The sequence below is a fragment of the Oryza brachyantha genome, chromosome 2 (genome assembly GCF_000231095.2).
Source record: "Oryza brachyantha chromosome 2, ObraRS2, whole genome shotgun sequence".
Taxonomy (NCBI): Eukaryota; Viridiplantae; Streptophyta; class Magnoliopsida; order Poales; family Poaceae; genus Oryza; species Oryza brachyantha.
The window spans coordinates 26,840,415-26,868,409 of NC_023164.2; the positions used below are offsets into that span (position 1 = coordinate 26,840,415).

The window sequence follows — 27,995 nt, forward strand, 5'->3', positions numbered from 1 at the left end:
TACTGTGCACTCTCTCACTTTCTCTCTCTAACACTCTATTTCAAAAAAAAAAACTTCCACTAAAATTCTTTTGTTTTGTTTCCTACAAGCCATCCAAATGACCAAAGTTTAAAATTCCTATGTTTGGGAATCGTATGGGAATATGAATTGCGTGACATACTGTTCTTATGTTTTTCCTATTCTCGCGTCTTTGAAATTCCTGTGTTCCAAATGAGCCCGGAATGTATAATTATAGCGGCTGCAATAATAATAAAAATAATAATAATTCTTCATTGTCGTTGATGTCAATTCACCTGAAAGCTTAGGTTCAGAAAGGGAAGGGTAAAAGTATATACGAGAAAGAAACAACCAACATGACGACTGGGTTTACAATGTGAAAAAAGGAACTTTTCAGAACATAACAAAACTAGTGATGCTGGGACGGTTTTATCTTTTTACGCGGGAAAAAGAGACCAAGTATGTATGATAAAACCGAAAGGTAAAACTGAAAGGTGCATGAATGTTGTTACACCCTTGGCTGTGATAGGCGATGGCGCCACGATCTTCAGATAGGAACAGGCTGGAAAATTCAGAGTTGGGAAACTTTACCCTCCTTCCCTTCAGAAAAAAAAAAGAACCTGCAGCCGCCTGATTTTCAAGCGATGAAACAATTTCAGTAAACTATCCATGCAAGTGACAGTAAGTTAATTCTAGTTTGCTGGGAGAAATTTCTGTTTTTTTTTTCTTGGTTGGGTTCTCAAGCTGTATAAATCACAGGAGATTCTGAATCCAGCTAGCTATAACAGTGACTAGTACAAGTAGCAGCACAAAATACGCAGATGGGAGGAGATGGGCTTTGCTTGACAATGCAGGCAGACTTCGCCATCAGCTGCAACTGGCAATACCAAGCAATGGATGGGTGTGAAGAGGACAAGGCAAACCATGTGCCTTGGCAGAGAATTTCTAGGTCAGAAACATGCATGTGTTTGCTTCCCTGAAAACCAAACACAGCAGAAGAATAATTTTGCTAGGCAGTATAGTACAGCTGAGTACTTTGTTGCCACAAGAAAGCAGTAGTAGGTGCTGCTGCACTGTCAAATTAGGCTGAAAAGATGGTATCTTGGCTGCTGTAACAAGGGGTGACACCATCTCAAGTTTGATACTAGACTGATAGCCACACACCATGTGAGGTATCTCTGAAGATGATAGTATTGAAGAAAACCCTCTCCTTTTCTCTGCATCTCAACGTGGGATACAAGCCTGAATTCTTGCTTTGCTAGCCAAGGAGGAGAGTAGCAATTAACAGATACTTTCGGTTCGGCACGCGAACCGAGACGTATTGGGATTTTGTCAAAATTGAAAGGTGCCCAACAATGCATGCCCACCACCTAAAATCTGCCAAAATTCTGCTCCAGCTATATCATATCATATCACAAAAAAAGTTCAGAAGATGACGTTTCATGGAATGGAAAGTCTGAAGAATTCCTTGGCTTCCAGTCACTCACAGTGCTTTCTTACCTGGGAACAGCAGCCACAGGGTGACCACCACCGGCAGCAGCAGAAAGTTTTCAGAGAAATTTGCAATCACCACGCCAGGATGCTCTGCACAGAATCTTCAGCATCAATTGGACCATCTTGGATAGGAAACGATCATGCAGCCTGTTTCGATCGACAAATCAAATTGACTTGTAGTAGTACTACAGTATTTAGCTTCTGAATTGCAGATGTGAAATTTGCATATTTAGGCCCCGTTTAGTTCCCAAAATTTTCGCCCAAAAACATCATATCAAATTTTTGGACACCTAAATAGAGTATTAAATATAGATAAATTAAAAAACTAATTACACAGCTATGTGAGAAATTATGAGACAAATCTTTTGAGCCTAATTAGTACATGATTAGCCATAAGTGCTACAGTAACCCACCTGCGCTAATGACGGATTAATTAGGCTCAAAAGATTCGTCTCGCGGTTTCCACGCCAGCTGTGAAATTCCTTTTTTTATTCGTGTCCGAAAACCTCTTCCGACATCCGATCAAACGTTTAATGTGACGTGCAAAAATTTTCATTTCATCAACTAAACACCCTCTTAGTTTTCCCATCTGGAAGAAGAAGTCTCTTTCAATCTGCGCAGCCGAGTCTTGTCTTAATAAAAAAGAATGGCTGGCTGGCATGCAGCGCCGGCCATAGGCAGTCGACACCATCAGATCATTCTGAGATCGAGCTTGAGATAAGCTCATTCTTTCGATTGGCCGGCGGCAATCCATCATTCAGGTCACAATCTTGCCTCAATCTGAATCATCATCCCCAGCAATCCCCTTTTTTACAAGAAAGCTGATCCTTTTTTTTTTACTTTCAATTTTGCACAAACAAGATCTACATTACATAAGAAGAAAGGCCAGGGTCTCTCTCACTGAAAACACAAGGAACCTACAGATCACTATCTCGCAGCACGCAGACGCATCACACAGAACGAGATCACTACAACATAAAAGGCTTCACACTGCAACTCAAGTACTCAGCCGTGTGCCTGAGATGAGCTCAGATCACTCCAAGGACGGGAGGCATACAGAGGAAGAAGAACCTTATCCCTATGAACAACTTAGCTATATACTTACAGGCAGGAGCTACTTGTCTTTCAGCAGGTCTTTATGATCTCAGGCTTCCAGCCCCGCCATACAATCTGCCGGCAACCGAATTTGAATTCTTGAAACCTTCTCTTCAGTGACCCCTTCTTTGTCCGCTTTGCACCTGGTTCAGAGACCGACCCATGGTAGTGCAGAGGAGGCTGTGGCGTGCCGGTCTCAATGCTCTCTACAATCTTCTGAACCATCTCATACACCTCACTCATCTTCGGCCGTGACTTTGGTAGCCGGACAAGACAGCGGTTCGCTACACTAGCCAACTTTGTCATGGACTTGAGGTTGTAGTGCCCCTCTAGCCGTGGGTCTATGATGATGGGGAACCGCTTGATATCAGATATGTATGGTTTCACCCAGTCCAGCAGCTTCTGCTCACCCTTTGGGCGGTTTCGATCAATGGGACGGCGACCTGTGATGAGCTCATAAAGGAGCACGCCATAGCCCCATATGTCACTCTTGGCAGTAAGGCGTCCAGTCTGCATGTATTCAGGTGCTGCATAGCCCATAGTTCCCACAACCTGTGAATTTCAGATGTTAGTTCAGTAACTCAGAGCAAAGAAATTAGGCTTCAAAGTTTAGTACAGGGAGAATCTTCTTGGAAATTTAGTGCAGAGAAAATCTACATATTATATCATTATATTATTATACAACATACTTAGAATCAACACTTTAAACTGAACTTTCACTACATGGTGTTGGCTTTTCATAAACAAGTGATGGGGTCTGTCTTCCTTTTTAATTTGGCTTAAATATATGTATGCTGCCTACCTAGCTGCTAGTGCTTCTTGACTGCTTCAGAAACTATGGTATATAAATCAAGTGATCAATTCCCCACCCAAGACTATTCTAAAGTTGGCTGTGGAGCAACTGAGTGTCCACCTTCATTTCTATAAAAAGTGGATCCTGTTGTAAATGTGAAACAGAAACATCTTACTAACTGCATACAAAATCATCATGACTTTCGTTATCTTATCTTCTCTTAGGTCATCATTCATTTTTCCAACTCACCAAGTTAAAAACTACATGGGCTAATACAGTCACAATACAGAAGTGAAAAATGGTTCTTGGTATATAAATGTGCATACCGCTGTAGAGACGTGGGTCAGGCCTTCTGATGGTCCATGCCTAGCCAATCCAAAGTCAGACAACTTTGCATTCCAGTTCTCATCTAACAGAATGTTAGATGTTTTTAAGTCGCGGAAAATAACCTGCATGTGTATCTTAAGTTTAGCGTGACAAATACGGCAGACAAAACCTAAAGGGCATCTTTTGACATTTCGTTGCAGATTGCAAATGATGCAACATCACATAGTATTTCAGATACAACTGGTAGTGGTCTTTATCATCAGAGAGCAAAAGAGTTACCTGAAATTCCATCTCTTCATGCAGATACTTCAGTCCCCGAGCAGCATCGAGAGCTACCTTTAGTCTCATTGGCCATGATAAAGTAGAATTTGACCTACTTGACAAGTGATCATCCACGCTTCCATTAGGCATGTATTCATATACTAGGAGACGCTGTACCCCCCTTTCATCATCTTCAGCGCAGTAGCCAATTAGTTTGACGAGGTTTGGATGCTCTACAATCCCAAGCACATTCAACTCTGTTAACCATTCTTTCTGCCCCTGAAAAACATAACAAACTATTAGAACTAAATAAGAGGATAGGGCTAGATTCCTGCATAAGTGACTTAAAAAGGACTCATCAAGTAAGGTGGTCTTAAAGGAGTTTTCTATGGTATGCTTGACTTGCAAATTTGTGTTTTCTATATGCTGGCACTCATATTCATACCCTATAACAACATGCAAGCAGTAAGCATGGTGTAAATTTATATGGGCGTTCCCTGAAGAAAGTGCTCCTACTGAAAGGTTTCTTCTCTGAAGAAAATAGAAATGACGACTATAGAAGTAGAACGAAGTTGCTATGTGCACTGAAATCTTATAATCAATACAGTTCTGAGGAGAAAGAACTTGCCTGAAGTCCTTTACGATTCAACTGTTTAACAGCAATCTCGGTGCGCTCATTTGGTTCATCGGAATTCTTGATGACACCCCTATAAACACATCCAAACCCACCCTCCCCAACCATGAGAGACCGGCTGAAATTGCGTGTGGCATTCTTCAACTCAGAGAAGGAGAACGCCCTGAGGTTACTAGGCCGGTCAGTGAAGCTGGGATACTGTGTCCTCCGTATTGACTCAGCACTCATGTCGGAGACATTCATGGAGTTGAAATCGGAGCCAGACCGGACATCCCGTTCTGTCGATGTTGTGCTCAACGAACGAACAGAGGCCGACTTGTTGACGGGATCCTCCTCTTTGGAATCTCCATGGAAGAAAGGCAGGCACCTCATTGCTGCAATGCAGTGGAACTAATTAGGACTGAATTCATGCTTCCTCCATGCATCCCAAACACAAAATGGAAAATTGGACCGATAAGATCTGGTAGAAACATCTACCAACAACTGTGAGCTAAGAACAGGTATAAAACTATCAGCTACTACTTTCTTGAGATTCCTGACTAGGAAAAAGGAAAATCTTCTCCTTGCTTCAAGCAACACTTCTGTACTGAATTAAGGACTGAAAAAAAGGTCGGAAGTCGGAACCTGAATTATGTAAAATGGCACCAGCTAAGACGTGTGAAGGAAAGATCTTATCATGAACTGAAGTATTGCTTGAAGCAAATCTTGATTAAAAAATAAAGGGTGCATATACACTGTTCCATGATCCAATTACAGTTAGGTAGGGCAAAACTGGACCTTTGCACTTCAGGAACAAAAATTGAGTGCTGAGGGAATTTTGCATTTACAAACAGTATGACAAGGCGAATAGCTGAAACTACACAGAGGCCAGAGCGCAACTAGCCTTAACTAAACTGGATCATCAACCAACCTTAATCCCACCAAAACTTCTGCTACTCCTGACAACAAATCGGCAAGATGTACGAATCCAAAGCCAGCAATCGCGAACAAACAAACAGGTATAGCTATCACCTACTTAGTATACTATACACAACATCTCGACAAAAAGAAAAGATCATACCTTGCCAATCTTGCAGAGGCGATGATGATCCGAGGACGAAGCACCACCGCCACGGCCCCGCCTACGAGTAGGAGGGATCCTTGCCCGTCTGATCCTGCCAGGAAGCGACGGGGAAAGGGGAGAGAAGAAGGAGGATGAGCGGGGAGATGGAGATGGGGAGGGTCGGAGGAAGAAAGACTTGGACTTTGGGCTAGGCAGCAGTCAAAGTTGGGAGCTTTGGTTCGTGTTTAGATTGAGAAAATTTTTAGTAAAATTGTCACGTTAAATATTTTATCAGTTGTTGAAAGGGGTTTTCGGACATAAATGAAAAAACGAATTTCACGGGTAGCCTGGAAACCGCGAGACGAATCTTTTGAGCCTAATTAATCTATCATTAGCACATGTTGGTTACTATAGCACTTATAGTTAATCATGGGCTAATTAGGCTCAAAAATTCGTCTCAACATTTTTTCTATAACTGTACAATTAGTTTTTTAGTTCATCTATGTTTAATGTTTTATTTAGATGTCCAAAAATTCGATGTGATGTTTTGGAAAAAAAATTTGGGAACTAAATAAGGCCTTATTGATTTCCTTTCTCTCACACACACACACCTACTATACTCTAATAATCTCCAGCACAGTGTTATCTTTCATATTCACTATTCCGTCGTGTTCTAAAATATTTCGTGTCGTTTAGAAAATATTTAATGTTAAGAAAAATATTTTTATTAACTTTTGAATTTTAAATTGTTTAGATTTTTCTTGAGCACCTGATTGACTTAAAAAAATGTAACTTCCAATTCCAAATATATAAGCATCTATGCACGTTTGTTCGTAATATATATCTAGATGATAAGTTGTTTTTTTTTTACCAAGAATACATAAAATCTTGTATTTTGAAATGAAGAGAAAAGGGACTATATTTTCTACGAATTGGAATGAATGCTAAAAGTGTTATATTATTATGCTATGAATTTTGAATTATGAAATACTTATATTTTATATTTTGGAGTAAGGGATTATGCAGTTGCACTTACATTCTAGAAGTTATTAAAGTACTAAACTTCTCTTTGTTTTTTGTTTAAGGTTGTGACGTTTGCATCGGAGCGTGGAGAAGAATTCTTCGTCTTTCTCTTTCACTTTGTGAACCAGATGGAAGCAACGCAGCATGATAGGAAGAAGACTGGACTTTGGACTGACGACCTGGTGACGATCAAAACTGAAAATCGGAACGGGATTCATTATTTCTAATTACAGTTTTTATTGTTCATATATACAGTATCTCTCTCAGTTTACAAGGAACAGCATAAGTAGGGCTGCGTTCGGCAGGTCTAAAGATAGGGTAAACCAGTGAAAAAAACATAATAATAGATTACTACATGATTAATTAATTATTAATTATTAAAAAAAATAAAAATATATTAATATGATTTTTAAAGTAACTTTTGTATATAATTATTTTTATAAAAAATATATCGTTTAACTACGTGTATGCGGAAAATGAGAAAATAGACGTGGAAAATGAGAGAATCTAGATAAATTATCCAGCGTCACGAACAGGACCTAGGTCTCTTTACTGGATATAAAAGTTTGAAAAAAAAAGCTTTTTTTTCTTTGGTTGGTGGAGATTAGGAAAGCAAAGAAGCAGCCAGGCGCATCAAACAACTACCCCAACTATAATAACTGCGGTTTGGTGTACTCCTTTATCCAAAACCTTAAATTTCCCACTGTACATACTGCTTTAAGGCTGGTATGACCAGCTTCAAAAATAATTAGAAAAAAATTATATTCACATGCTATTGTCTCCTTTAAAAACGTACTAAGCAATTAGTAATATAAATTTTGTATGTTTCCATGTAAGGATTCTCTGCTTTACATTTTTATTCATATCAAAATCTTCGGTTCTTCCTTATTCCTTACGTGCTCGTCTTTTCACTTTTGCTTATGCTTATGATCCAGAATAACGTTAAATCTAGAGTTAATTTTGGGGTTTTTCATCGTAGTATATTTTCAACGTATGCTTTTAAATCAATGAGAATAAGTTTATAAAAAAGCTTATTCATAAATTATTTTCTGTTTGCAAATAATCGTTTGTTTTTTTAAAAAAACAACAATGCTCTCCTTTTTTTTTCCATCCTGAGTTTAAAAGTAGCCCTAATGATGCGGTAGGAAAAGGGAAAGAGAAAAGGGTAGAGAAGAATTAATGGGAGGAGTCTACGTGTCAGGTCAGGTGGTTAAGACCAATGATGTGTTATGCAAGGGTTCACAAGCTTACTACACTTTATGTTAGTATCGTCATTTGTTAGCTAGTCACATGCAAAGACAAGATCAGTATGATGATTGCCTAGATAACTCCTGAACAAATTCAATCCTGGATCATATGATCATATCAGTGAGCATGTGAGTGAGTGACAGTGAGCATTTAACTAACCTGACACTGCATTTGCATCCATCGTAAGAATTAGAGGTTACTGGTAGGAGTATACTATACTTAACTTCAGAAAAAAAGAAAAAAAACGAAATACGAGGAGTAAAATATTGCTACTATATATATGCGTTGATTCGAGACACTAGGGACTCGAGAGGAGAAGATAATTAATGGAAGCATCCATGTGTTGATGGAGAGATCGATGACTGTATGAGATCGTGCTGAATTATGACACTATCCGTGATTTCATGCTACTGATATCTGTTAGGTTTAGAATCCGTTTGATTGATAGTGCTCCAAGCTCTCTATGAGCAGACTTTGGAGTAGATCTGCTTAAACTCAACTCTACCATTTTAGTTTAATTTCTCATATCACTTTAACATGCTATAGTCTCATTTTACGTTTAGCTAAAAATAGTTTTGTAGACCTCTAACTTCAAAGGAGATAAAGGTAGAGCCGGAGTTTTGCCAAACAGGTATCAAGTTTCATGGGATCGAGTGTGTGCATAGTTGTTTAATACTTTGCCCTTTTTTTAAATATTTAATGTCATTTACTTTTAAAATATATATTATCATTCCTTATAAAAGAAGTATTATGATTTATTGTATTGTTAAAAGTATAAGCATGCATTATATTTTTTTTGCTCTTGCTTAAATTCTATAAACAACAAGAATGACCATACGAAGCAATGGAGACAATAGTTTCACAGTACGTGGACCTTGTTGGATCCAGTGGTTAATTAAATATCGGGGGGTGATTGTTTGTTTTTTTAAAAAAAGATCCGAAAGACATGTTTGTGAACGAAAACTAATTTGTGAGTAAGACATATATATGTGTCCTTTATGATCTAAAAATCAAAACGGAAAAATAAACTATAACAAAAAGACTCTAAAACATATTCTAAATTTAATGTTAAAAATTTAAAGTTTGACTTATAAGCATAAGTAAAAATGAAAAAAAAGGTTGTTCGTAGATGAATCGAGTTGTATATGGTATGAACATAATAACCAACATATGGCAGACGTTATGCGGTCCCAAATCTTATAAAGTGAAGAAGAATATTGCCAAGTTAATTGTGCAAGTACATTGATGAGGAAACGTGGGTGCTGGTACCAGTACCAATACCACTCATGGCATGACCCATGCATATGGGGGTCTCATCTTTATACTTTTATTTATGTTTAGAAATCAAAAATTAAAATTTTAAATTAAATTGAGAGTTAATTTTGAAGTTTTTTCATGACCAGTTTATTTTTCAAAAAAAGGCAATCCGTGAGGGTGACAGGCCTATTTGCTCGGTATTAGGGAAAGATCTAATATTAATTAAATATGTAGAAGCGAGGCTTTGAACGCAGACTGCCTAGCCCACTGTCTCGTGGAGTTGGCTAGAAGATCCCCGGATGTTTCTCAGTTGCTTCAAATGAAATGTGTAAATGATCCAACCTGGCTGCCCACTGGCCATTAAAGAGAAAAATGTACATTGTACAATGCACATCGACGGATCGAGCCATGGGACACCAACTTCGTGTTATTTCGACGGTAGAATTAACGTGTATATATATATATATTGTTTATATATGCAACGATGTAGGGGCACCACCTGCATTATTTTTTAACTACAGATACACATTAATGCTACTAGCATCGGGTCCACCTCACTCTGGCCACGTTCGGCTGTCCCCTTCGCTGTTAACCCAGATGGACTAATTTGTCACATGTACACTTTTTAAATTGCTAAACGGTATATTTTTTATAAAAAATTTAATTAAAAAGTCATATTAATCTATTTTACTTTTTTATATAATTAATAATTACTTAATCATACTACGTTTTTTTAACTCAGTCTTCTTTTCCTCACGCCGAACGCGGCCTCTCTTACAAACTTTAGTCGGCAGCGGCGTGTTGCTATTTCGAATCGTTGGTTCATAATCCATCCATTTTTTGTTTGAGTGCCATCGCTTTCAGCTGCAGTCGATGAGGCCACGGTGTGAAGCGGACGTGGAGAGACTTGACTATGACTTGGACTTTGACCCTCCTCGACGTCGGCAAAGGCTAAGGCCGTACAACAACACATGGCCCTGTTAGCTCTTCTAATGGCACCAATGCTGTGTTATTTGGTTTATTATTCCTCGGTTTATCCCTGCTTTCTAAACCGTTAAACAATATATTTTTTTATAAAAGGAGTATGTATAGATTTTGACCGTCTTCTATTTATAAAAGTAGATTTTTAATTTTATAGTGATTAATTTTTTATTTACAACATGAATTAGCTATCATAAATTTTTCATCATCATATAACAAAAGAACTTAGCCTAATTACCTTATCTTTTTGCTTTTGGTTGAACGTATAAGCTAAAATTTAGAGTTGCTTTTGGAGTTTTTTTATCATAATTTATTTTTAGTATTATCTTTATTTTGCTAAAAGTATGTATATATTTTTTTATAAATAATGTTTCATTTACAAAATATGTCCTTTGATTTTGCAAAATAAAAAAAGTCAAACGATGGGCCCATTGTTTGTAGCGCGAACACCAAGGCCAACGCAGTAAACAGGCCCGGACTGCATTTCTGTTCTACGTTCCGTTGTAAGCAATGACCTTTTTTATTGTATGTTTCTTTTTAAAATATTCACAAAAAGTATTTTTCATTTCAAGTAATCTATACAGCAACGCTCTCTGAGAGGGCAGAAGATGTTTTTTTAGAAGAGATTGATTGATGGAGGAAATCCGACACGGCTGGATTTTTACACATGGCCTCCTTAGGCCTATTTGATTCAAAGAAAATTCATATAAATTTTAGAGCATTTTATTCGTATAGAAATTGTTCTTACAAAGACATTTGAGTCAAAGAAATAAACCCTATGGAATTCTATGAAATTCCTATGGAATGTCTGTTCATATGCAAGTTTTGGAGGAAATATAACAAGAAGTGGAACCTCATGGAAAAAATCCTACGAGTCTTTTCTTCCTCCTCAAATTTCTGTGTTTTTTCTATGGTCCTATCAAATAGTCATTCTTATGTTTTTCATGCACTTACATTCACATTCCTGTTAGAATCCTATGTTTTTTCTATTTATTTATTTTTTCATTTGTGTGATTCAAAGAAGCCCTTAATGCCAAGGCAAATGCTTTTTTCAGATAGAGACGAGCCACCTGCAAATAGGCCATTCACCGTCCTCTCCTACTTTTTTTTTCTTTAAAAAATCGCTATCAAATATATTTTCATTCAGTACGAAAGTCAAGGGGGCAACCAAAATACACCATATGCTAGAGCATTAAGAGGGTTGCCTCAAAAACCCACCCGCATCAGACTCCTCAAATAATTTTGTAAATAATTTTAAAAGTATTAACAAAATAAAAAGAATATGTAATAAAGCTGCTCCTGATACAACAAATATCAAGTATATCATCACCAATTCATCGTCAGGCCTATCTTTTCACTTCTGCTTATACTTAAATATTTGAACTTCTAATCTTAAATTGGAGTTGATTTGAAGGATTTTTCATCGTAGTTTATATTGCAGCATTTGCTTTTAGATAGCTAAGAATATGCATATAAAAGTTTTATTCACAAATAAAATTATTTTTATTAGCCAAACTCTCACCCCCATGCTTTCATGTGCAGCGGTCTGCACTGCTTCCAGTCGCTTTGACTGTGGTAGCAACTCAACACAAGAACAGCACTGCCTCCTTTGCTGACCCAAAGTGAGCTCTGGAAGGAGTTTGTGATTGCCAATGCTCTGAATTCAGGTCTCAGCCGCCCATACAGACTCCAATCCTTCTGGTTTCCAACGTGTAAGCTACTCAAACATGTCTACATCTGTTGCCGCAGCTACTGTCACAGTGTCACTAGGCTGTGCCTGATAAAACACAGTTTGGTTCACTGGTCAAGAACGGCCATGACATTTCACTGGTCAAGAGCGGCTATGACATAAGTGACTTGAAATTCTTCTGCATGGTGATTAGTGACCTTCCAGAATCAAGGAAAGGTAATCCTGTAATGCTCCCTCTGTCTATCCATATAGCTGAAGCTCATAAATTCATTCATTGATTTCTTCGTGAGTACAGTGTACACTAGAACCTCTCTAGTTATGCCCCAGGAGTAGATGAGATCACATTCTTTAATACTAGCAAGCAACTTTCAGGATTCAGGAATGCCATACATACAGAGGCACAACCAAGTTCAGAGTTCAGACTAGCTGAGAGCACATATCATATAATACATCTCCAGTTCACTGTTGCCTCAGTGTAAAGTTCTACCATAAAAGCGAATATCAGATTACTTGTAGTTGTTCACTGTGAGATTAAAGCTCTTTCCAGTAGCAACATTTCACAACTTTCAGTGAGACAGTTAACATGGCTATCTAGTATATATTCAGAGGAAAACATGTCCATAACTAGTTTTGTCAATAACATCACAGAACATGAAACGCTGACCCACAACCTAGTACAGAATTGGGCTGTCCACTACAATAGATTTTATCAGTGTGATATGTGTACTTAGCCATAGGGTTGTGAGTTATGACTTTCAGCAATGCCAGTACACTGCAATCACATCATAACCAACAAGTGTAAAAAGTTGGACTACTCCACCTTTCAGAACTCATGATGACATTGTGAAAAAAAATTGTGTACTTCCATATAAGATAACATTTTCAAACTGTCTTGAACCAATTCTAGCATATTGCAGAGCAACCTAATTTTGATCAGATGGGCCTTTGTCACTAACCTGAGAGCCAACCAAGTCCTCAAGAGTGAAGTTGAGAGTATCTGTTGAACCTTTCTTCACTTCCTCTCCCTGTTCAGCTAAGAAGTCTTCAATGCTCCCTGGCTCCCCAAACCAGCCAAGCCTATCAGCAATCAGGTGGAGGTTATTGCAGCCACCACAACGAGCGACCACCACTCCTTTCTGGTACGATTCCTTGCTCGCCATCTTCATGGACCTAGTCTCGCAAACCTTGCATGTAAAGATCATGGCAAGGTCATGCCTTGGTGAGATCTTCAAGTTTGATGTATCTCTAACTTTGAAGCTGGAATCCACGGAAGGGATAGTAGCTGGTGGGGTGTCGGTTTTGGAATCCTCCACGTCCTGGGCACCGTCATCTGACACATTATTTCTCGCTTCCATGATCGTTTGGAGAGATCGTATGCCAGCGGTGACAGGTGCAGGAAACAAGAACCCTGCAATAACATATTTTTCCAATTCACTGCTTAATTCATCCCTATCACAAAGGTGAAAATATCTGTTATACATAATGATGTACTGGTTGTAAAAGATGTCCATATTTTCCAATCAGGCAGGAACTAAGGCTGCGTTTGTTATACCAGATTATCCCCAGATTTTTCCTCGGCTTTTGCACGCACGCTTCATGAACTGTTAAACAGTGTGTTTTTTGTAAAAAAAATTAAGCTTTATAGTAGTTAATTTCATCATTTATACTATTAAATAGCTATCAAAAAATCAGATAATATTTCATCATTCATCCACAAAAGAACGTAGCCTATGTGCTACGACTGAAACAGACAGACAGATAGCCAACCAGCCACCAAATTTCTTCAGTTCTCATAAACCAGAGTAGCTGATGTAGGTTGTAACACAGTCCAAACAGCAAATAGATGTCCACCACAGTAACTAATCTCCAAAAACCAGCTAATCTCTCGCCTGTCTTCAGTTTCCAATTCCCCAACCCGCACACACAACATGAAAAAACGCCACTTTGTATGATTGAAACGGTGACCTCGCTACAAATTCGCTTGCACAGAACTGGTATTCCACGAGCTAGGAGGATTGAGCAAACACTTATTCGCAAACAAATCATTCAAACCGCGCCGGCGCACACGCAGTGTACCCAAAACTACCACAAGCAACCCCGGATTCGCCCCTCCAATCACCGGTCTCTCCAAGGAATACACTCACGCAGCCACGAGAATCATCACTAAGGTCGACGACGAGGCTTATGCAGGCCGAGCCGAGCCGAGCCAAAAGAGGAAGCTAACGCAAAAGTATTGGGATCACCTCGGGTGGACGCGGACGCGCGCGCGGGCGATTGGTTCAGGACGCTGGCGAACCGGCGGCGCACCAGAGGAAGAAACCTGGAGGCCATGGCGGAGATATTCCGAAGCAGGAGAGGAGGGCGGGGGTTGGCTGGTCGCCGGCTTCGCCGCCGGCGGCGAAGAAACGGAAGAGAAGAGGAGAGAGGCAACAAGCAAGACAAGGGAAGAGTAGGAGTGGGCTTCTCCTCCGTTTTAAAGTGGGCCCAGTTTTATAAATGGGCCTGAATTCTTTTTATTGGGCTCAGGACCAATCCAAACTGGCCCATCAAGATCCGGCCATAGGGCTGGCCCATCAAGAGCCCAATAGTAATATAAACTGCTTATTAGTAATATAAACTGCATTAAGCCCAGGATGCAAAACCATTCTCTTCTCTCTCTCTCTCTTTTTTTTTTCCCTTTGGAACAAGGTAGTAATATGTGTTCTATAAAGATGAAATAAGATTCAGACATTCAGGCTTTCAGAGTACCAGGCACAAGAAAACTTTTTCCTCCAGAAAGTAACCCAAATACCGAAACGATTACTACATTTCCTTTTGGAACAAACTCTGAATGAACTTTTGTGCACTGACGAAGTAGGAAGGAATGAGCATAGCAAGTTGTTTTTGAGCCTTCTCTGCCTCTTTTTTGACTGTTCACTTGAAGACAGTATAACAGTCCTTGTAGGTGTCCTGACGTTCGTACTTTTATCTTAAATCATTTGAGCTGTGTTTTATGCATGTTCAGTTGTCGACTTAGTTATTTTCCATCTTTTCAGTTGCGAAGAACAAGTTGTTCATTTCTGACGAAATGACAGTGCGCCATCCTCTTCTTAGTAAAATTTGTGCTAAACAGTCAGGTCCTAATTAACTGCCAATCGACTCCGGAGAGGCGGCTAAATAAAGATTGAGCAAAAACAACACGCAAAACTAGGGTGATCTGCACTACTGGTTCAACACAAAAACCTGCCTCTGATGCTAGCTCCTATATTATTTTGACCTGGAATTATTGTTGTTGGTGAGCATCGTCCTGACGAACTGGCCATCATTGATGATCAAAACGAACTAAACTACAGAGACATCTTAATCCGATGAGGTAGGTATACATATGGTCCAAAATGTGAATGCCAATGTTCATTCACATCTTAATTCAGCAGCAGCTGATGCAGAGAACAGCAGATCATGACGAAAGAGGCGTCGCTGTTCTTCTCTCCCTCCTTGTTTCCCGTTCTCTGAGGAGACAAAATCAAAGGAGGAGTGGATTGTTAATTAGTTTTTCTAGGTTGTTTTCGTTTTTGTCTTGGAGTTGCATAGCTAATTGACGACGCACGCATGCATCATGTATTGTTTAGTGTGATGCATGGACGATGCTGCAGTCACGTCGCTGTACACCAATGTATACACCGTGCGTGCTGTTTAATTTAATTGCTGTCGTAGCTCGCATGCAGTTCTATTAGCCAGCCAATTAAGAGTCAACGACCGAGCGATCAATCCTTTTTATTCATTCTCTCTCTCTCTAGTCAGTGCAAACTAGTGCTAACTGGGCATGCGTTGTTGATGCAACACAATATTCGGAGTTAATATTTTGGTACATATATATATAACCATTTATCTTATTCACAAAAATATCATAATTATTATTTAATTTACTGTGATTAGATTTAATTATTACTAAATATATTTTACTTATAACTCAAAGTTTTGCATATTTGCACAAATTTTTTGAATAATACAAACGGTCAAACGCGTGTCAAAGTCAACAATATCATGTATTGAAATATGAAGAAAATAGCTATCTAGGATGAGATTTAATCCATTATAGTGCTATAAATTTAGACAGAGAACATATCCAGATTCAGAGTTCTAAGATGGGCCAAAGTTTATCTTGGATAGTTATATTTTAACATAAATGGAGTAGTCGAGTATAGGGTGGATAACGAGCCAGTTTGGCTCGTTAGAGCTCACTATCTTAACGAGATAGCTCGTTAAGCTCATTAGGATAGTTAACAAGCTAGGTTTTATTTAAATTATCTTTATAATTTTTATAATTTATTATTTATCATATATTAACCTAAGAATAGATATTAACTAACAAATTAGTCACTAATTATAATAGTTTGATTGTGATCATAGTGCTAAGCACCGGTTAATAAGTTCTAAATATATAAAAATATAGCAATATGCAGTACTAACGAGCTAAACGGGGCAGCTTGTGAGTTGGCTCATTAAGCTCACAAGCTGAAAGACTCGTTAATGTTACGAGTTCGAGACTATCTAAGTCAAGCTTGATCCAAGCCGATCCGAGCCCGAGCTTCGAGCTTTTTGAATCCATAGTTGAGTAGTAAGTCAATTATGCACATCTGTAGTGCGATTTGAAGGTAAGCGTTGACGGGTGCATGCTTGCCTGGTGGAGACGGCATCGTCATCGACCATGAATTCAGCTGAATCCCGGACACACAGCTACGAGTACGTATAACCTCCATCGATCTCACAGTGTCACTGAGATTAGATTAGGTCAGAATTGGATGAACCACTAGCTTAATCTGCCTCATCACCCACTGATCACTTGTACATATGCATTTTCAGACAGTACAGGAAGCCAGCAGGAGCTCGATCCAGTCAACTGAAAAAGAAGCTAAAACCATTGATTAATTACTCATTAGTAGGAGCAGTATGATATACTACAGTTGTGTTTGTGTTTGTGTTTGTGTTCACTTGCAAGTGGCTACTACAGTTGTCGTCGTCAACTACAGTCTACATAGATTACTCAATTCAATTGTCTCTTCTCTCCAACTTTTTCGTTCGACGCCATTTAGATTTACGTTTGTATTAAAAGAATCTACGTTGTTTCGTTTGGTCGTGATTTGATTTGTTACTAAAACGCTTTGCAGTTTTACATCTTTAGATAAAAAGTTTTAAATAAAATAAATTGTTAAAAATCAACGAGATCAAATAAAAATAATACAGACAGGCTAGTTAGATGAAAAGGGCTTGTGATACTGTACTGTGATAAACACTTACTAATAAATAAAGGTGGATCAATACATACCCCCCCTCCTTTTTAAACTCAAAATATTGGACTTTCTTCATCTTGTTTACTTTTCTTTCTTTCTTTCTTATCCAAATTTGTATGAGTTCTTATGGTCCTATGGATTCTTATATTGTTGTGAAAAATATTGTTTTTATATCGTAATTTATGTTCAAGCACTAATACTTGAAGTTATCATATTGTAGTCGTTTATACGTTTTGATGCAAATCGCAATATCATTTAGCATTCAGCTTATAAGCTATAGTCTTAATTTGAATTCTAAAACTTTATCCTAAAACTTTATCTTAAAGTTGCTTTTGTTTTTTTCATCATATTTTATATAATTTTTTTCTCAAGAGTTATTTTTAGTTGTTGATAAACCCTTGTGGCTTATAATCAACAAAAGTGAAATTATAAGCATATTTAAAGGTTAATACACAAAATGATTCAAATGTTTGACTAGAAGTATACGTAAAACGACAAGTATCTACCACGGGGAATGAGTGTTTGGCTTCACGCAACGAAAGTTAGGTGCTACTACTATTGTATTATTATCCTTTAAACTAAAGAAAAGTACACAAAAAAGATCAATCGTTTGATGTACGAGAGAAAAAGAACCATTCACTAGATAAATAGATTATCCTCTTTGATTTTCAACTGGAATGAACCATCCACGCCAACAAACAAATGGCTTCGTCTTTTTGCCTATGCAGAGCTTATAAAATAAAATGTAAATTTATAGACTTAAATTTTAGGGTTTTTATTATAATTTATTTTTTAGCATTTGCTTCTATATCTTTAAGAGCACATATATAAAAAATATATCTATACATTATTTTTAATCGTTAATATATCGTTTTGTTTATGTTTAATTTCAGCGAAACTATCATGCTGAAAGAAAAAAAAAACATGGCAACCAGTAGGGCTCATTTTGTTCAGAGTAATTTTAATACACATGAATAGAAATGTAAAGGAATAGTTTATGCAAAACTTTTCAATAGGTTTTAGTGAAAGTAAAATTTCATATGCTCCCCATGTAACCTTGTGACCTACAGAAAAGGGAAAAAATCATTTAGTTTTCCTATAATTTACTTCTACAAACCAAATAACATTTCTTTTGTTTTTCTTCTAAAAACGGATGAGCCTTTAGGGGGTGTTTTTTTATAGGGGCTAAACTTTAGCCCCTAGTCACATCGGATGTTTGGATACTAATTATAAATAGCAAACATAGTCTATAAATAAAACCCATGCATAATCTTAGACTAATTTACGAGACGAATCTAATGAGCCTAATTAATCCATGATTAGTCTATATGATGTGACAGTAAACATTTGCTAATTATGGATTAATTAGGTTCAAAAAATTCGTCTTACGGATTAACTCTTATTTATAAAATTAGTTTTTTAATTAGTCTATATTTAATACTTCAAAATAGTATCCAAATATCCAATGTGACGTGAGGCTAAAAAATTTAGTCCCATCTAAAGAACCTCTTAGACTCTTTAGGAGTAAAAAAAAGAGATGCAAATCATGAAATGAAATGCAGTGTGCCACAATCCATTTGATCTGTCTCTGACCGACCATCTTCTTCTTCCTCCTCCTCATCAAGCAAGAGGCCAAAGGCGCAAGCTTTATTAGGTGGCCGCAATTCAACTCGCAGCAGCCGCATGCGGCCGCCCTCCGATCTGGGCGGGCAGTAGCAAGGAAGGAAGGGGAAGCAAGCGAGCAAGCTGCCTCGCCCATGGTTGCCCTCTGGAAGCGCAAGCCCAAGCCGGAGCCGGAGCCGGAGAAGGAGAAGGAGAAGGATCGGCGGATGTGCAAGACCAAGAGCTCCGTCGCCACCGCCGCCTCCGTCTCCTCCATGGCCGCATCGGCCTCCACCGCCACCGCGGCCACCACCCCAAGAAAGCACCAGAGGTCGCCGCGCACCACCGCCAACTACTCCACCTCCTCCGCCGCCCCCTCCACCTCCTCCTCCTCCGCCGCCTCCCTCCAGGCCCTCCGCGACTCCCTCCCTGACCTCCCGCTCCTCCTCACCTTCCACGAGCTCGCCGCCGCCACCGCCAACTTCTCCTCCTCCCACCGCCTCACCCCCGCGGGTAATTCCTCCTCGTCGTCCTTCAGCTGCTCCCTCCGCGGCCACTCCGCCGCCGTCTTCCGCCGCCCGCTCCGCCGCGACCCGGCCCACGTCTCTGCCCGCCTCGCCGTTCTTGGCCACTGCCACCACGCCGCCATCGCCCGCCTCCTCGGCGCCGCCGCGTCGCCCGACGGCTCCCTCTTCCTCGCCTACGAGCTCCTCCACGACGCGTCCCCGCTGTCCGCGCTGCTCCGCAACCCGAACAACCCAAGCTTCACCCCGCTCGCGTCGTGGCAGTCCCGGCTCAAGATCGCCGCCGACCTCTGCGACGCGCTCCACTACGTCCACCTCCAGGCCGACACCGTCCACAACCGCCTCTCCGCCTCCACCGTCCTCGTCTGCGGCGAAGGCCCGCACCTCCGCGCCAAGATCGCCCACTTCGGCGCCGCCGATCTCGCAGGCGAGCTCCCGGAAAGCGACAAGACGGACCAGGGTTCATCCGGCGAGGGCCACCGCCGCACGGGAAGCCGGGGGAGGCGGATCGAGGGCACGCGAGGGTACATGGCGCCGGAGCTGATCGCCGGTGGAGCGCCGTCGCGGCGGTCGGACGTGTACGCGCTCGGCGTGGTGCTGCTTGAGCTGGTGTCCGGGCAGGAGCCGGTGAAGTACGAGTACAACAAGGCGACGGGGGAGTACGAGAGGACGTCGCTGATCGAGAGCGCGGAGGCCGCGGCGGCGGAGGGCGGAGGGGAGGCGATGCGGCGGTGGGTGGACCGGAGGCTCAGGGACTCGTTCCCCGTGGACGCGGCGGAGGCGCTGACAACGCTGGCGCTCCGGTGCGTGGCCAAGGACCGCGCGGCGCGGCCGGAGATGTCGTGGGTCGCCGCCAAGGTGTCCAAGCTCTTCCTGGAGGCGCAGGACTGGGCCGACAAGTTCCGCGTCCCCACCGACATCTCCATCTCCATTGCCCCCAGGTGAAGTTCGGTGAGGCCAGCTCGCCGGAGAACGATTGCTCACCGGCTCATGCATCCTGACAGTAAAAAAAGATGCATTTTTTTTCATGTGGTTTCGTTGTTAATCAGGCGATGTATAGATAGTTTTTCTTGTTATAGTTGATCTGCAGTGACAACAGATTTAGTAGTGTTAATATAGGAGATTTAGCTAACATGATTGACACAAATGTGGGTGAGGTAGATCGAATTGCAAGCACAATGCTAACACTGAAATAGAGCCTGATGATTTCAGAATGTATATATCTCCATCCATATCTATATATCTTATACTCCGGTGATTTGGATGTTGAATACGAGTACTTTATTAGTTGTAATCGTAGAAAGCTTCTCTTTTTTCTCCAGCGTTGATGTGGATGTGTCTGGTACTCTGTCTGGGAATTCTTCAGCTTTCTTGGCCTGTTGGTCGTGTTTCGTTTCAACGGAGAGAAAATTTGCGTTGCCTCCTGATCATCCGTCCTGAGTGCGCCATGTCGTAATATCACGAATCTGATTCTCATCCCCAGCAAGATTTTTCTTCTGCTTGCTTGTGAAATTCACTCTCAATCATTTACTTCAGAGAACATATTCTAATGCGTTAACAAAAGATCGAATATCAGACTGACAGCCCACATCATGTGAAGTGTAAAGCCAGAATAATAACTCTGGTAAAGGAAGGATCACAATTCAGCCCATGATATTCTCTCCTTTTTAATCGATCTCAGATCAAAGCCAAGCACTTTTGAAACCTTAAAACTGAACTTTACAACGCATAGAATCAACATTCATTCTGCTCAGCTAGTCAGCTCAGACACGACGTCGGAAGATCAGATCAACGCAATGAAAAACAACAGTTTCACCAAAAGAACCCACTGATTCTTCAACCACTCAAAGCTCAGATGCAAGCAGGCACAGGAGAGGGGAAAAAAAGCATAAAAGTTCAGTAATAACAGGTTCAACGGGGCTACCTGTCGGGATAACTATGTTAGCACTGATGCTCACTGGATGGAAATTTGGTTCAAAAACACTCGGCTCTAGCTATTTTATTTGCGTCCTTCTGTCTGAACTTTTCTGAATTTAGAGGGGGAGGACGGGAGAACAGTTTTCATTCACATCCTCTCATATGATAAGAGATCCGCATGGTAAAACCAATAATACATTACAACAGTGTTAATCCAACATGAACGATGTACAGTTCCATCGACTGGAAAGTTGTACACATCTATCTGCCTTGCTGTTTATGGCCCCGAGCTGTAGGCGGAAATGCCGGTTAGTCGCAGCCGCTGTAGACATGCGCCGGCAGATTGGATCACAGCTTGCTCATCGTCACCATCCTCTCAGTGACTAATCAAACAGAGGAGAGATGGAGGTTAGTTACATTTCAGCATTGGTGTGATTCATTCAAGCACATATATATATTCTAATGCAGAATTGTGTTCATATAATCTTCTGTACATCTGATCTAGCCTCAGAAAGTGGACATGCACTTAGCCCAGCCAACTGATATCTTTGTTCTGATACTGCCACGCGCACTTAGTGGGGAACAAAACAAAGTAGGTCAAAGGCAATAGGGTGTAACATCAGATATGGTTGAACTGTTCTGTGAGGTCAATGTCTACCACCAACTTCGTCCTAAATGATTATGACATGCATTGCCATGGAATAAACTAGAAATATTATCTACCAAGAAATGAAATTGAATTATCTGATTGTATCAACAACACAACTTCATGGATTTTCATACAACCAAAAACAGCAGGATATCACAACAAAACATTTTGCACGAATTTCAACTGTAAAAACCAAGTAGTGTTGGTAGGGTTTCATATTCCTAGAGTGGAAGTCAATTGTTGGTAGATTAGGTAGTTGCAGGAGATAAGCTTAACCACACAATCACCTCAGCCAACTGAAAACTGCCACTTCATTTCGTAAAACTAATAATTTTGAAGAAAGTCTGGCAGTCAGACAAGTGTTCAGTTAATACTACATGAACACACAAATGTTTGGTTAGAACGGCTCCATGAACACACCACACTACTGGTTTCAAACCATTTTCACATTTTTTTCTAAAAAATAAAAGACAGTTAAATAGAATGACTATACAAAGCAACAGTGGCATGTTAGAGAGAACAAATATCAGCACCTTTTTTTTGGGAAGGGAAGCTGTAGGGAAGCACTATATTGTATAAACAAGAAAAATAACAATTATTCACATACCTTGAAGCCGGATTTGGAATTCGTGGAACCACCCAACATTTTCCTCGCAGGTTTTAGTATTTGAAAAGAGCACATCAGTGTATCATCCACACTCATCATGGCACCAGCATTATCAAATTCTCCACAGTAATTAGGAGCCGAGAATATTGTTACAAGTTGGCGGTTAGCAAAGAACTCGTACCCATCTTCAACAACCTGAATTCCAAAAGGCCAGAATAGTTGATCAATCAATTATGTTGGTAAGGAAATAAAAAGATCAGGAAATTGTGAACATAGGACACCTGATGGGCTCGACAAATGAGGTCTAATTCGTGCTTCTCGAGAAATTCAGACACTTTATCTGGCCCAAATGTATATGAAACACCTCGATCATTCATAGCCCACCCTTGCGCTTCATTGGATGGATCGGACCAAAGAAGATCACAAAGTAACCCAGTATCAGGTACATCTGTGGGACGGTTGAGGTTGAGTATTTGATCCAGCTTATTCAACTCTGGAGAGAGACCTCCATGCATACATAGAATCTTCTCGTCTATCAATGCTGCGACTGGTAAGCAGTTAAAACAGTCGGTAAAAGTCTTCCAGAGTTTTACACTGAATCTGCGCTTGCACTCATCATAAAATCCGTAGATGCGGTTGACTGATGCACATTCATGGTTGCCTCTGAGAAGGAAGAAGTTTTCAGGGTACTTGATCTTATAGGCCAGAAGGAGGCATATGGTCTCAAGGCTTTGCTTTCCCCGGTCCACATAATCACCCAAGAAGAGATAGTTGGATTGAGGTGGATACCCACCATAATCAAACAGCCTCAGAAGATCAGAATACTGCCCATGAACATCACCTGATCAGAAGAAATTATGCAAGATTAGAAAACTCTAATGATTTATTATTAAAGCTGCTCGAGGTTCACCCTACACCAATATTGAGATTCATAAAAATGTAGGTCAAGCACTGCCACATTTTGCTGAAATATTATTGATTTATGAGAATCATTTTATTTTCGCTCATGGAATATAATGACAAGATGCCATGGGGGAAAAATATACAACCTTACCATCACGTATGATACAAGATTCTACTTAACTCGTAACACAACAAATCCTGAACGGAACATAGCCTAAAAACACTAGCATCTTTCTATCAAAACGATCCAGTAAGAAATCTCAGAAAGTGGAAGTTTTTTTTCTCTCTTTCTTGAGATGGGAACAATTGAACAAACTACCAATATCAGGATGGAGTACCCAGATTGCCAGATTTTGAAATGCCTTGATGTGATTGTACCAGGAAAGATCACTTTGCCATAACTCTACAGCGATCAAAAGTTACCCAGTAGACTCTCCACCTTGGAAGCTTTTTATCTTTCTATCAACAAACAAAGCAAAATCTAAACAATGCCATAGCTTGCTTCACAAAATAGCAGCTTTGAACCAGCAAGTATATAGTGGATACGGGTTCAGTCCCAGCAATACTAAATCACTAGGAAATCTTGATATGAATATCGTTCGCGAAGTATGAGCTTTTTATGAGCAAACATATAGTAGATGAGGGTTTCTATTCCCGGTAATACTGAATCATTGGGAAGCAGTATGTGGTAAACCTCTATTCCAGTTAACAACCAGATCATCAAGCGATATAATCATAAAACACCAAAAAAACTGGATAATAGTTGGCCATCGATCAAAAGATCGGGCATAGTACATTAAGGAAGTGCATCCAGAAAGCATGACGAAGTCACTTGCTACCCGTTGACCACCCAAGCAAATCCCCAAGATCACATTTTGGGGGCAGGCGACACAAAGAAATTGCTCAGGCACGACAAGAAACAAGGAAATTACCACAGATTTTGATGGGGGCCTCGAGCTCGAGGAGGTTGGGCTGCTGCAGGAAGATCTCCTTGGAGGTGGCGCAGAGCTGCTTAATCTCCGACTCCGACAGCTGCGCGTTCTTCCCTGGCTTCAGATTCTTCACCTCGATAAGTCTCCGGATGATGTCGTCCAGCAGCACCGGATCCATCCCAATCTCCCCAGTTCTTGAACTCTCCCCAACTCCTCTTGAAAACTTCTCAGAAACGCATGAGCAGAACCAGTTTAAAAAAAAAAAAGACGAACTTTACAGCAAAAACTGAAGCGGAGATCGAGCAAAAATCTTGCTTGCTTTGCTCTCGGTAGGAGGGGATTTGTGGAGGCGGCGGCTCTCGGATTGTGACGACTAGTAGTGCTATTTGGGGAGGGAGGGATCAAAGGTAGTACCTTTTCTTGGTCTCTTCTCTCTTTGTGGTCTCCTCCTCTCTATTCCCTAATGTTTTAGGATGCTCTCTTGATCTTGTTCTTGGAGTTGGGGGAGATTTTCTTGGTGGGTTTTGGGAGGGGATTCGGATTGGATTTTTGCTCGGGCTCTCTGATTTCTTGTTCTTGGCATTGGTAGTATGGGCCTCTCTCTCTCTCTAACTCTCTCTCTCTCTCCTGCCTGTGCCAATTCCCCAAAGACTTGTATTGGACTTTGGAATAAAAGCATAAGCTTTTTTGCATTAAACCCCTTAAAAATGGCACATACTCTGTCTGGGTCCTTGGTTGGAGATTACTGGAACATTTACTTCCAACTTTTTTTTCTTAGTTTTATTTATTTTTGGCCCTTTCTCCATTTTTATCTGACATTTTTTGTTGTTCTCATGCAGTCTGAATTTTGTTGGTTTGCATGAAAAGTGTGGATATTTTTTTTGGATGAATTGAAGACGGCCAAAGGACACAGTAAGTGCAATGCTGATGTTTGTAGAAAAAAATGGTTGGATGTATTTATGTGTTGGGGAGACTTGTTCTTCTTTTCCCTGCCTGCATTTGTCGTATGAATTGGTGATTGTAACCTTAATGCTGCGAGCTTCATACGGATTGGTACAATTTCATGACTCTGTTTATACCGTACTAATTGTTGACTATCATAAATACAACATGTACCGACAAATAACATTATTTCAGTGCTGCTGGATATTCACCGATAAAATACATACACGGTACAAAAATTTCCTAGGAGGCAGTTTGCGGTGATTTAAGAAAAGTAGCTATATTTTAAATCCACGATAAAATATGACTCCATACTACATTTATTTGCTTTATAACTATTAAAATATCTTTCTATCAAAGTCAGTGAAGTTTAGATAAAACTAAAACACCTGACAATGTAGATTGGAGAGAGTAGTACCAGTACCTACTGCGATGTGTATTGACTGTTGCTATCTACCCCAGTGAACACATAACATAATTAATTATCCAATCCTTGTAAGTAGTAGTAACATTTGTTATGTCGTTAACCAATGATGAATGAATCACTTCACTGTTTTCAGTGATGCAAGCTGTTGTGTTTGGATGTATCCTGCTGTTGTTTTGATTTACCTAATCTCTTGGGGCTTTCAAACAAGTAGTAGTAGGTGCTTAGTGATCATGGCGCACAAACACAAGTACACAACACAGCACACGCAAATCCACCTATCGCTGGGCAGAATAGAATTTGGGTGGTGGATGGCGCATCGGCGGCTTCCTCCTCCTTCCTCCTCTGGAATCTTTCAGACAAGAGGACGATCAGCTTGCCCATGGAAAAGTCATGTCAGTGAATGGAATGGACCCACTGATCATTGGCTGCAGTGAACTGAGATGGTTAAGACTGCGTTGGGATTAGCCATCGTCAAAGCTGGCTAGCAGCTGGTTAATTTGTCTGCTCAGTTTCAGAAGAGTCTTCTATCCTTGTGCATGGATCCATACGCAATCTGTGAATACTGTTCATGCGAAGATAAAATCATTCACACGGTTTCATTCAGTAGCATGAGCAAAATGCAATGGTGATGTGATGTTAGTTTGTTATATGGTAGCCTTTCTGTAGATTCAAAATGAGTTCAGAGGTTGCATCTGCTAATTATTTTATGCTGTTATACTTATACATGGGGTAGCTGGATGATCTGCATGTATTTGTGTGCTTCCTGCCCAGATGCTTAATTCCCATTCGCTCCTCTGACATTTTACTAATCACTTTGTTGTTTATGTACATATGCATGATTCTATCTGGATGCTCTTCAGATTCTTATAATATTAAGTCCTCATTACATTGAATATCGCCCCTGTTCTGCAAAATGTAAGCAGAATATATACGTGATCGTGGCAGGTTCTGCAAAATGTGAGCAGAATATATACGTGATCGTGGCAGGAAGTAAATCGTCCAAATAGATTAATGGATGCATGAGTGGATAGAAGGAAAATTGTATGTACAGGTCTCTTTTGAAGAAGGCAAAATCCTGTAGCGTATTCGATTTTTTAAGGCAGCAAAGTCACCAAACCATGTCCTAATCTGTCGAAAAATATACCATCATCCATAATCAGATCAGAAAAAAGAAATTAGTATGTACGAATCAACGAAACCGTATAAAATATAGTTTTCTTTTCCTTAGAGAATATGAAATTCGTATGACTAATCCAAATCTGTCACCAGAAAGCACTAACCATCGAGCCCACTGATCAAATCAAAGAATTGATATTTTTTTAAGACAAACTAGAAGTCAGAGTATGATGTGAAATTATAAATGGTCTCAATACCACGACAAAGTGGATCTTTTCTAGTTGTACTTAAATCCCTGAACTGAAAAAATGCCTCCTCTGCTCAGTTGCTCAAAGTTGCACAAGAGAAGTTCAGATATCGATAATGATATTAACATCCCAAGGTAGAGGAAGCCTTTCAGATGGCAGAGAGAGCCTATGTCTAATAGACGAAGTTTCTCCGACTTAACTTTCCCTAACCGGATGACCGATATGTACGTCCGATTATTGTAGGGCCCATATGTCGGCTTCTATTTAGAGAGAAAGTAAAATCATCAGATCTCACTATCCAATGAAAGTCAGTGCCTAAATCTCACAATTGGCTTATTGGCCAGGGAGCTCGCCATCGTCTTCTCTGCGATCCATGGCGGCCATTGCAGTAGCTTGGTTCAGTGGTAGTCACTTTCCGAAGATCTCGACGAGATTGACCACGCGTACCATGAACTGGCCATCAGTTCTTTTCATACTTCTTGGTTGCAAAATCAAACATGGCCTGTCTGAATTGAGCATCAGTCCAAAGAATATATTCTTGCCTGGATCCTGATCTGATCATTTGTGGCAACTCCACTGGCAACATGCAGGCTATCAACCATCCATGGCAGGAGGTCGTTAGATCTCCTGCCGGAGGAGAAGAAGATGGCCGGCGCCGCTCTACTATACTCCACCGACAGCAACAAGAAGCTTCGGTTTATCTGCTGCTACAAGCTCCCCTTGCTTCCCATTCATCGAGCAAATAACTCAATTACTCATTGATGAACTGGAAGACAGCAACGTGTGAACAACAAGAAGAGCAACATGTGGACCAGGCCACTGCTGCACTACCAGTATGTTGAGCTTAATCACAACCTAAATTACAAATCCGTGTAATCAGTGAGAGCTACGTGCACCTGAATTCCTGCGTCAGATGTTGGTCAGTTCCCTGATGGCAGAGTTTGTTCAGGCTGTGAGTGTGTGTAGTATATTTGGCAGCATCTTGTTGATTACTAGTGCTTAGTGCTTGTTGGACT

At 40.3% G+C, this 27,995-nt stretch overlaps 4 protein-coding genes across 4 annotated transcripts; 1 reads left to right on the top strand and 3 right to left on the bottom strand.

Moving 5' to 3' along the window:
- Window positions 1–2,297: 2,297 nt before the first annotated feature.
- LOC102722649 (serine/threonine-protein kinase PCRK1-like) lies at window positions 2,298–5,863 on the bottom strand. Its single transcript, XM_006648066.3, has 5 exons — window positions 5,662–5,863; window positions 4,596–4,975; window positions 3,986–4,246; window positions 3,706–3,828; window positions 2,298–3,138 (listed from the first exon to the last, which is right to left on the bottom strand). Exons 2-5 carry the CDS (start codon window positions 4,971–4,973, stop codon window positions 2,617–2,619), a joined length of 1,284 nt encoding a protein of 427 aa, XP_006648129.1. The 5' UTR covers window positions 4,974–4,975; window positions 5,662–5,863; the 3' UTR covers window positions 2,298–2,616.
- A 5,169-nt stretch (window positions 5,864–11,032) lies between these two features.
- On the bottom strand, window positions 11,033–14,253 carry LOC102722931 (DNL-type zinc finger protein). Its single transcript, XM_006648067.3, has 2 exons — window positions 14,086–14,253; window positions 11,033–13,250 (listed from the first exon to the last, which is right to left on the bottom strand). The coding sequence occupies exons 1-2, from the start codon at window positions 14,171–14,173 to the stop codon at window positions 12,766–12,768; spliced, it is 573 nt and encodes a 190-aa protein (XP_006648130.2). The 5' UTR covers window positions 14,174–14,253; the 3' UTR covers window positions 11,033–12,765.
- A 4,440-nt stretch (window positions 14,254–18,693) lies between these two features.
- LOC102722094 (lysM domain receptor-like kinase 3) lies at window positions 18,694–20,534 on the top strand. Its single transcript, XM_040520995.1, has one exon. It carries the CDS (start codon window positions 18,870–18,872, stop codon window positions 20,181–20,183), a length of 1,314 nt encoding a protein of 437 aa, XP_040376929.1. The 5' UTR covers window positions 18,694–18,869; the 3' UTR covers window positions 20,184–20,534.
- A 583-nt stretch (window positions 20,535–21,117) lies between these two features.
- Window positions 21,118–24,897, bottom strand: LOC102699376 (serine/threonine-protein phosphatase PP1). The gene is made up of 5 exons (XM_006648068.3): window positions 24,661–24,897; window positions 24,247–24,469; window positions 22,693–23,252; window positions 22,412–22,606; window positions 21,118–21,538 (listed from the first exon to the last, which is right to left on the bottom strand). Exons 2-5 carry the CDS (start codon window positions 24,422–24,424, stop codon window positions 21,521–21,523), a joined length of 951 nt encoding a protein of 316 aa, XP_006648131.1. The 5' UTR covers window positions 24,425–24,469; window positions 24,661–24,897; the 3' UTR covers window positions 21,118–21,520.
- Between the last annotated feature and the right edge of the window lie 3,098 nt (window positions 24,898–27,995).